Source organism: Delphinus delphis, chromosome 18 (assembly GCF_949987515.2).
Source record: "Delphinus delphis chromosome 18, mDelDel1.2, whole genome shotgun sequence".
Classification (NCBI taxonomy): Eukaryota; Metazoa; Chordata; class Mammalia; order Artiodactyla; family Delphinidae; genus Delphinus; species Delphinus delphis.
The window spans coordinates 21256754-21267868 of NC_082700.1; the positions used below are offsets into that span (position 1 = coordinate 21256754).

At 42.3% G+C, this 11115-nt stretch overlaps 1 protein-coding gene across 2 annotated transcripts in view; it reads right to left on the reverse strand.

The window, feature by feature from the left end:
• The window catches only part of SLC25A30 (solute carrier family 25 member 30), a 104799-nt gene extending 98143 nt beyond the window's left edge, over positions 1-6656 (reverse strand). Inside the window, exon 1 of one of the 2 annotated variants that reach the window (XM_059995469.2) lies at positions 6379-6656. In XM_059995469.2, the coding sequence (XP_059851452.1) occupies positions 6379-6395 (17 nt within the window). In that variant the 5' untranslated portion in view covers positions 6396-6656. The remainder of the gene's footprint in view (positions 1-6378) is intronic. The other variant, XM_059995466.2, reaches the window with a different exon arrangement.
• Between the last annotated feature and the right edge of the window lie 4459 nt (positions 6657-11115).

Genomic DNA, 11115 nt, shown 5'->3' on the forward strand with positions numbered 1-11115 from the left:
GGGCTACATGTATGTAAAACGGGTGGAGAAAGGACTCTTACAGTATGTCTAGGAAGGCTTTTGTAATGTGATAACTGGAATAGGAAGCTGAAAGCAAGGAAGGAGCTTATGTGGGTATCTGGGGGCAGAGCATTACAGGCCAAAGAGCAAATGTAGTGTCTGAAGTTGTGTGGTTGACATGTTCAGGTGAAAAGGTGGCCAGTATGCTGGACCCAAGATGGCAAGAGGAAAAGCTGAGGTAAGTACACAGGAAAAGAGGAAACCAGATCAGGCAGGGAAGCCACCAGAGGGCTTTTGAACAGAAGGGTGACATGATCTGACCTAAAAGGTCATTTTGGCTGTTGGGTAACTGTAAAAGCAAAGAGAACAATGATGTATAATATTTTTAGGTGAGAGATGATAGTGGCTTAGTCTAGGGTGATACTTGAGGTGGCTGGAAATTAGAGAACAGGACTTGCTGATTTGTTGAATGAGGTGAAAGAATGGGTTTAAGGGTGATGCCAAGTGTTTTGTCCTGAGCATCTGGAAGAAAGGAGTTAACACTGAGATGGGGAAGACTGAGGATAGGAAATCAAGAGTTCAGTTTTGGATAAGCTAAATTGAGATGCTGACTCTTGACTGAAGTGAACTAGGTAAGCAGTCAGGAGGAGAATTAGAGAATTTAAGAGATACAGGTTTCCCCAGCATCTGAAAGAACCTTCCTATGATACCTTTCTTAAGCTGAAATGGTGTAAAGCAAAGAAGCAATTACCTTAGGACACATCTTGCTAATGGGTACACAAAATAAACTGAGATAAGCACAGATGCTCACAGACACAGCTCAGAGCTATGGTAGCTTGATACAGATGCTGATTGTAGTTCTGGGGAAGCTGCTTGGGGTGCACGCTGCCTCTGAGGCCTCACTGCGAAAGAAATGCTGAATGCCGTTTTCAATTTTCGCCCTTTTTTCGTAAAAGGGAAAATTCTCTTCGGATTTCTTTTGATTAGCGGGATCAAGTACTAGTGTAGCTAGGTCTTTTGTAAAAGTGAAGTGGTGTAAAGTGAAGAATATCTGCTGGGAAGATATAATGCATGACATCTGAAGCTAGAACAGTGAGGTCACCTAGGCAGGATGGACTCAGTCCTCCAACATAGATTGGTCAGCGCGATGAACCCAGAGTGATTAAGAGGGAACTGCCCCTGAGGTAGGAAAACCAAGGGAGAGGCCTGGAGGTCAAGTGGACAGCATTTTCGGAAGGAGCAAGCAAGTCCACAGGGTTACCTGCTGTAAACGGGTCAAGAAAGATGAGCACTGAGAATGGTGGACTCGACAGGTGTTTGGTTTGAGTTGTAGGGAAGAAAGCCTGATTAAGATCGGCTCAAGAGAACAGCAAACTCACAGGCAGCATATTGCCCATGGAACGTCAAGATGCAAGATACATGTGCATCTGCTTAAGCAATAGTGTAAATGACTCATTTGAACCATCAGACGTTTTTTCTTAAAATCTAATCAGATCACTAGTAAATAGTGCATGGACAGTAAATTCCATCTGAACTGCAGGGTTTATCCAATAACTCTACAAACTATACTGGTAAAGTTGCAAGAAGAGTAGCAAAAACCTCAACCAACTTGAAAAAAGCCCGACAACAAAGCCTCCTTGTAAAGTTCTGAGCATCTGTGCGTGCATGTGCTTGGGGCTGTGACCTGGGCTAGCAGCCAGGATACTCGCCGTAAAATGGAATTGAAGCCAGGGGGACTTGAACTAATAGAGACCACATCTTAGTGACTGGTGACTTGCCCTTAGTAGGTCATACTATACAACTCTTAATTCTATGGTAAAAGTCTGGCTAACGACCCCCTCATGGGCCACAAACATTCCTGCAAAAGCTCATTTTGCAGCAATTGGTGAGTGTTTCCAGAGACTTTGTCCATAAAAACTGAGGGCCCAACTTGCTGGGTTTTGGGTAGATTATGGTCCTCTGGGGCTGTGGACCATACTTAAAAATCACTTCATTGAAAAAGTTTTCTTTTGATACTGCATAAAAACGTGAGCTGCTTCTTTGGATATTCGGTTCTTTTGTTGACATTTAGTGTTGCATTATTCCAAAGGAGAATCCCTTGACTGAAATACTTTAACACAAGTAAAGGATGCTCTACACCTTTCATTGAATTAAGTTTTTTTTTTTTTTTTTTTTTTGGCTGTGAATTTAAAAATCTTAAAGGAGGGACTTACCCTGGCAGTCCAGTGGTTGAGAGTCCACGCTCCCACTGCAGTGGGCGCAGGTTCGATCCCTGGTCTAGGAACTCAGATCCCACAGGACGCGCAGCACGGCCAAAAAAAAAAAAAAAATGTAAAGGAAAAGCACTCCTGTGTGTCTCCTTTACACTCAGTACTCCACTTCTGGTCACCAAATGTGTGTATGTTTTTCCCGTCACCAAGCAGCTCTGCAACACCACCTGGGTGTCCTACCATTCAACTCAGTTCTGACACTATATACCTGGAGAGATACCTTGCACCACTCAGCAAGTGGGATCTTAGTTCCCCCACCAGGGATCGAGCCCGCGCCCCCTGCATTGGAAGCACGGAGTCTGGACCACCAGGGAAGTCCCTCTGAAGTCGGCTGTTATGACAGCCATCTCAAATAGGATAGGTTCTTTAAACTTAGAGTTTGCAGATAAAGTTAAAAATGATAATAATGCTGGTAGTTTATATTTATCCCACTGAAGTCCTCCAAGTCCATCCCTTTCTTCAGCGGTGGTACATTGGACTGCATGCTTGTTGGCTGTCCAAAGCAGATTTCCACTACTGTGCGGGCATGTTTTCAACTACCAGCACGTTCCAGTTTGTTTGAGAGCTTGTACATTGCGGATTTGTGCTACTATACGTGGTTTCGTACATTTAAGATTTCTCCTTACGCTGAGGCCTCAAGTGGATGTGGTTTTCACAGGAGTCCACACAATTCAGTGAGAAAATTGCCAACTATGAGCCTGGGTGGGGATTCTTTCCAAAGTAATTGCTTGCTCGATGATTCCCTCAATGACTGACCTCCCCCCTCCCACTCCAGGATACACCTGACATCTGCTTTCATTTATAAATGCACGGCGCTCTTTTCTGAGATTTGAGGTAGAGTGGGGACCAGGAGACTGGGGGACAGGGGGACACCATATGCAGTGCTTCTGCATGTGTGAGTCACCATTTAGGAGAAATGAGAATTCAAACACTAGGTGACTCACTTGAGGGGTTCTCTGGGAGAGGACACAGACCACAATTGCCAGTCAAAAGATAACAGTATTTTCCTTGAAAAACTAAAAATAGGGCTACCATATGATCCAGCAATCCCACTCCTGGGCATATATCCAGAGAAAACCATAATTCAAAAAGACACATGCACCCCAATATTCATTGCAGCACAATACGATAGCCAAGACATGGAAGCAACCTAAATGTCCATCAACGGATGAATGGATAAAGAAGATGTGGTACATATATACAGTGGAGGACTTTCCTGGTGGCGCAGTGGTTAAGAATCCGCCTGCCAATGCAGGGGACACGGGTTCAATCCCTGGTCTGGGAAGATCCCACATGCCACGGAGCAACTAAGCCCGTGCGCCACAACTACTGAGCCTGTGCTCTAGAGCCCACGAGCCACAATTACTGAGCCCGCATGCCACAACTACTGAAGCCTGCGTGCCTAGAGCCCATGCTCCGCAACAAGAGAAGCCACCACAATGAGAAGCCCGCACACCACAACAAAGAGTAGCCCACGCTCGCTGCAAATAGAGAAAACCTGTGTGCAGCAATGAAGACCCAATGCAGCCAAACATAAATAAATAAAATAGAAAATTTTATATATATACAATGGAATATTACTCAGCCATAAAAAGAACAAAATAATGCCATTTGCAGCAACGTGGATGGACCTAGAGATTGTCATACTGAGTAAAATAAGTCAGAGAAAGACAAATACATGATATCGCTTATATATGGAATCTAAAAAAAAATGGTACAAATGAACTTATTTGCAAAACAGAAATAGAGTCACAGATATAGAAAACAAATTTATGCTTACCAAGGGGGAAAGTCAGGGGGAGGGATAAATTGGGAGATTGGGATTGACATATATACACCATACAAAATAGATAACTAGTAAGGACCTACTGTATAGCACAGGGAACTCTACTTAATACTCTGTAATGACCTATATGGGAAAAGAATCTAAAAAAGAGTGGATATATGTATATGGATAACTGATTCACTTTGCTGTACAGTAGAAACTAACACAACATTGTAAATCAACTATACTCCAGTAGAAACTAATTTTAAAAAATGATAAAGATTATAGTATTTTAAATAGCCTCATAGAGCTACTAGACGTCATTCAGTCCTGAGTTTCGAACATTTAGTATGACACTAGAAATCCAGTTGTGTACTTGGCCATTTTCTTCACGTGTAGAGACAGCAGGAAACCCTAGTTCGCTATCAAACGCAGCTTGCTATGGCCTCATCTACAGTGCAGGGTTATAAAATTATTCCACCAAGTTCATAACCTTCCATTCCCTGAGCAGCTGGTAGAAATTTGGCAAATCACAGAGAGTTGGTATTTGGTGGACATCTATTCAAAACAGAGCTGTACATGTAATTTCCTTCTCCTTGAGTACATTAATTTGGAAGTCTCCCTCAAGAACTGCCAATTTATAGTTTGAGTCAAATACCCAAACTGATATTCAACCCGGGGGGAAAAACTGGCAAGTGAAAGTGGGACAATTATTGCCCATGAAGTTAAAAAGAAAACATATGGGACTTCCCTGGTGGTGTAGGGGTTAAGAATCCACCTGCCAATGCAGGGCACACGGGTTCGAGCCCTGGTCCGGGAAGATCCCACATGCCGCGGAGCAACTAAGCCCGTGCGCCACAGCTACTGAGCCTGTGCTCTAGAGCCCGTGAGCCACAACTACTGAGCCCATGTGCCATAACTACTGAAGCCCACGCACCTAGAGCCCGTGCTCTGCAACAAGAAAAGCCACTGCAATGAGAAGCCCGCGCACCGCAACGAAGAGTAGCCCCTGCTCGCCGCAACTAGAGAAAGCCCGCGCGCAGCAATGAAGACCCAACGCAGACAAAGATAAATAAATAAATAAATAAAATTCTTTTTAAAAAGAAAGAAAACATACGCCTCTTTTAACTACCTCAGGGAGGTGAGATAATGTTTATCAGCAGATGGCAAGTATAAAACTGGAAGCCAGGTCAACTCAACTCTTGGTGTGATGCATTATAATGTCTTTCTCCATCACCGGGCAAGCAACCCATCCTGCCTAAGCCTCCTCCATTGTGTTAACTCCACATGGATGGATTCTGTCAAGTGGAACACGGGCTGGGTGGCAGTACCCTTGACGGCTGCCGTAATATCAGCGGGACGGTAAATACCAACTGCTGGCATCTATTAAAAGCAGAAGTGACTAAGCTTTTGAAAATTGGTTAAGTAATGTGCCACCTGTTCTCTGCTCCACAGACAAGAGGGGGGAGGACTGGGTGTGAACGTGGGAGCAGCAGAGATTTTAGCATCCCAAGAGCCACGTGGAGGCTTGTTTTTCGGAGGGAGTTACTAAACCCTATGGTTCATGGGGATGAGAGTTGTGCAAAACCCCTTGCAGCTACTGCTAGCCTTCCTCTGTCAATATCCTCTGGTAATCTTGCCGAATATTCTCTTCTACCCCCTCAGGTTGCCTGAAGGTCTTTCCCACTCCTCCTACCCGATCTGCCTGTAATCATGCCTGGGCGGAAGGGAGAGGTGAGTATACTGTTAGAGGCTGGTAATCGGTGGCAAGCGGAGCAGGGTAAGCTGGTCGGGAGAAATGGAGGCGGCTTGTTGGCCCCAGTGAATTTTGTCCTCTTGTGCACATAATAGGCAGCTGACCAACATATAATCAGATTTGCTCCTGTGGACTAAAAGTGCAAATGTGAGCTCTGACTAGGTGGATTTCGACATGTGCCTCTTCTCCAAGGGAGAAACGTGAGAATAGCTGCAGAGTCTTACAAGGAACAGGAGGGTTTGGGAGGTTGAGCACACTCTACCGGCCTTCACATCCCAGACACAGATTTTTGGTTTTTGCTAAATCATGGCTCAGGCCCGTGAGCACACAACCCAGGAATGACCCATTTGATGGAATGACCAATAGGGAATTTCAATAGGGTTATTCACCAAGAGGGTGTATCCAAATTGCCAGCCGGCCACTGTGCATTTACTCTTTCTACTTTGTATCTGGGTGTAGAACTTGGGAAGGTGCAAATGGAAAGCTGTTTTATAAGGAACACACCATTTCCTTCAACATAAAGTTTTAAGGAAATTCTGTACAAAACCTTTCATAGCTGGGCCACTTGCTTACCTGTTCAAGCTTACCTGCCTCTCCTTCCCATCCGCCCTCAGCTGCCAGGGGGAACGCAGGTGGCGTGACTCTGACTCTTTGCACGAAAGTCTCGTTCTTTTCTACAGGACTGCGCTGCGTTTCATCTTGGAAGGGTTTACTCATTTCTGCATCCACCCTCTCCGGCTTTACTGAAGTCACTGAATTCCTTTTCTTTGCGTCACTGTTATTCCTGAAAGCAAGGAGCGGGGTTTTGTCAGTCTTCCTTCTTTGCCGATGGCATTCCGTATGGATTTGCTGATGGAGTAAATCGTGAGCTTTCACGAGTTCCTGAAGTACTTTGAACCACACTTCCCTGTGCCGCTCCTGTTTTCAAATGCAGTCTCTAATTCTGGAAAAGTGGGTAACCAGACAACAATGTTTGGTCTGAAAGAGAGCAGTATCTTCTACCTGAAGTGCTTTCCGCACAAGTCACCGGTCCCGGCAGTTTGCTAGTTGAGTCAAAGGCTGAGGTACCTAATCGCAAAGAATGCAAAATGCTTCTCTTCTGCCTTAATGGTGAAATGATTCTTTTTCAGAGCACCTCATGTCTGTAAATGCTTAGCTTTCTCTAGGGTCTAGAGTTAACTGTAATGCTCTTTGCGTTTGCTACTGCATGATGGGCTTTTTCTTATCCTACTCTAGATTCCAAAGTTATGTCCGATGTGCGATTCCATGGTGGGAGATGCGGCATTTTGCTGAGTCTTGGAAAAATGTAACACCCTTGTCTCATCCCTGGTCGCGCTTCAGAATTACCTGGTATGATTTTTATAATACAGATGGAATTCTTTGCATACCACATTATAGACAGAGGAGTTTTTATATGTTAAGTTAGAAACTGTAAAGAATCTGAGATTTTATCCTATTTTCAAGCTAACAAGTTAGCTTACCATAGTTCCATATACCTTTTATGAGAAGACATAAGACCTCTAGGTCAGAGATAACCTCACAGCAAAAACAGCAGCCAGAGCAGCATCTTGCATTGGGTCCCACCCCCACCCGCCCCCACAGGGTGACATACTGAGGGCCAGATGCTTCCTGCACTTGCAGTGGGAGCACTATAGCAGAGGAACCCTGAAATTAGGAAACTTTGAGCTTACAAGGCTGCTAACACATCTGCCCATCCTTCCTTCTGGATAAGCACATTATTCATGTACCTGGAATGTAGGCAAATCTCTGGGGAAAAAGGGAAGGTATCTTTAGTTTATTGCTCTGAGGTGTCTCTGAGGAGGTACATCTCTAAATCTCTTCAAAGGGATACCTTATCTGTAGCTTCCAAGGATGTGTGTTATTTAAATATATCCTTTGCAAATTTGAAGATAATTCAAATAAATGGAAAGATATCTCATGCTCTTGGATTAGAAGAATTAATATTGCTGAAATGGCCACACTACCCAAGGCAATCTACAGATTTAATGCTATCCCTATCAAATTACCCATGACATTTTCACAGAACTAGAACATATAGTCCTAAAATTTATATGGAATCATAAAAGACCCAGAATTGCCAAAGCAATCCTGTGGGAAAAGAATAAAGCTGGAGGTATAACCCTCCCAGACTTAGGACAATACTACAAAGCTACAGTAATAAAAACAGCATGGTATTGGCACAAAAACACATGGATCAATGGAACAGAATAAAATATCCAGACATAAACCGACACACTTACGGTCAATTAATCTTTGATAAAGGAAGCAAGAATATACAATGGAGAAAAGAGTCTCTTCAGCAAGTAGTGTTGGGAAAGCTGGACAGCCACATGCAAATCAGTGAAGTTAGAACACTCCCACATACCATGCACAAAAATAAACTAAAAATGGCTTAAAGATTTAAATATAAGACATGACACCATAAAACTCCTAGAAGAGAACATAGGCAATACATTCTCTGGCATAAAATCATAACAATGTTTTCTTAGGTCAGTCACCTAAGGCAATAGAAATAAAAGCAAAAGTAAACAAGTGGGACCTAATCAAATTTAAAAGCTTTTGCACAGCAAAGAAAACCATAAACAAAGACAACCTATGGACTGGGAGAAAATATTTGCAAACTATGCAACAGATAAGGGATTAATTTCCTAAATTGTATACCCCCCATGCACCACAACGAAGAGTTGCCCCTGCTCGCTGCAACTAGAGAAAGCCCATGTGCAGCAATGAAGACCCAATGCAGCCAAAAAATAATAGTTAATAAATAAATAAATAAGAAAACTAATTTAAACCTTTAAAAAAAAAGTCTACAAATAATAAATGCTGGAGAGGGTGTTGAGAAAAGAGAACCCTCCTATACTGCTGGTGGGAATGTAAAAAATTGGTGCAGCCAGTATGGAGAACAGTATGGAGGTTCTTTAAAAATCTAAAAATAGGGCTTCCCTGGTGGCGCAGTGGTTGAGAGTCCGCCTGCCGATGCAGGGGACACGGGTTCGTGCCCCGGTCTGGGAGGATCCCACATGCCGTGGAGCGGCTGGGCCCATGAGCCATGGCCACTGGGCCTGCATGTCCGGAGCTTGTGCTCCACAATGGGAGAGGCCACAACAGTGAGAGGCCCCCATACCGGAAAAAAAAAAAAAAATCTAAAAATAGAGTTACCATATGGTCCAGCAATCCCACTCCAGGGCATATATCCAGAGAAAACTCTAATTTGAAAAGATACATGCACTCAATGTTCATAGCAGCACTATATACAATAGCCAAGACATGGAAACAACCTAAATGTCCATCCACAGATGAATGGATAAAGAAGATGCAGTGTACACACACACACACAATGGAATACTACTCAGCCATAAAAAAGAATGAAATAATGCCATTTGCAGCAACATGGATGGACCTAGAGATTATCATACCGAATGAATTCAGACAGAGAAAGACAAATATTGTATGATATCATTTATAGGAGGATTCTAAAAACTAATATAAGTGAACTTATATACAAAACAGAAACAGCCTCAGAGACATAGAAAACAAACTTATGGTTACCAAAGGGGAAAGGAGAGGAGTAGGGATAAATTAGAAGTTTGGGATTAGCAGATACAAACTACTATATATAAAACAGATAAACAACAAGGTCCTACTGTATAGCACAGGGAACTATATTCTGTAATTGTAATAAACCATAATGGAAAAGAATATGAAAAAGAAGAAAAAATATATATATGAATCACTTTGCTGTACACCTGAAACTAACACAACATTGTAAATCAACTATATTTCAATTAAAAAAAAAACCCCACCAAATATGCCCTTTTGTCAGAAGACCCAGACCATACAGGAATATGAGAAATTCATGGACACCTCCTAGAGAAATGGAAATAAAAACAAAAATAAACAAATGGGACCTAATGAAACTTAAAAGCTTTTGCACAGCAAAGGAAACCATAAACAAGACCAAAAGACAACCCTCAGAATGGGAGAAAATATTTGTAAATGAAGCAACTGACAAAGGATTAATCTCCAAAATTTATAAGCAGCTCATGCAGCTCAATATCAAAAAAACAAACAACCCAATCCAAAAAAGGGCAGAAGACTTAAATAGACATTTCTCCAAAGAAGATATACAGATTGCCAACAAACACATGAAAGGATGCTCAACATCATTAATCATTAGAGAAATGCAAATCAAAACTACAATGAGATATCATCTCACACCAGTCAGAATGGCCATCATCAAAAAATCTACAAACAATAAATGCTGGAGAGGCTGTGGAGAAAAGGGAACCCTCTTGCACTGTTGGTGGGAATGTAAATTGATACAGCCACTATGGAGAACAGTATGGAGGTTCCTTAAAAAACTAAAAATAGAACTACCATATGACCCAGCAATCCCACTACTGGGCATATACCCTGAGAAAACCATAATTCAAAAAGAGTTGTACCAAAATGTCCATTGCAGCTCTATATACAATAGCCAGGACATGGAAAAAACCTAAGTGTCCATCAAGAGATGAATGGATAAACAAGATGTGGCACATATATACAATGGAATATTACTCAGCCATAAAATGAAAGGAAATTGGGTTATTTGTAGTGAGGTGGATGGACCTAGAGTGTCATACAGAGTGAAGTAAGTCAGAAAGAGAAAAACAAATACCGTATGCTAACACATATATATATGGAATCTAAGAAAAAAACCAAAAAGGTCATGAAGGACCTAGGGGCTAGATGGTAATAAAGACACAGACCTACTAGAGAATGGACTTGAGGATATGGGGAGGGGGAAGGGTAAGCTGGGACGAAGTGAGAGAGTGGCATGGACGTATATACAGTACCAAACGTAAAATAGATAGCTAGTGGGAAGCAGCCGCATAGCAAGGGAGATCAGCTCAGTGCTTTGTGATCACCTAGGGGGTGGGATAGGGAGGGTAGGAAGGAGGGAAATGCAAGAGGGAAGAGATATGAGAATATATGTATATGTATGGCTGATTCACTTTGTTATAACGCAGAAACTAACACACCATTGTAAAGCAATTATACTCCAATAAAGGTGTTAAAAAATTAAAAAATTTAAAAAGTAAAGAAATTCATGGAGAATTGTTTTCCAACATTGCAAGCAAATAAGAAAAAGAACAGCAATCCTATAGAAAAATGGGCGAGGGGTATAATCAGAGAGTTCACAGAAAAGAGTCTCCAGCTCACTCAGAATACAAGAAATACAAGTTAAAATTGCACTGTGTTATAATTTCTGATCTATCGAATTGCAAAGATAAAACATTTTGCTACCCCTCTGTTGTGGA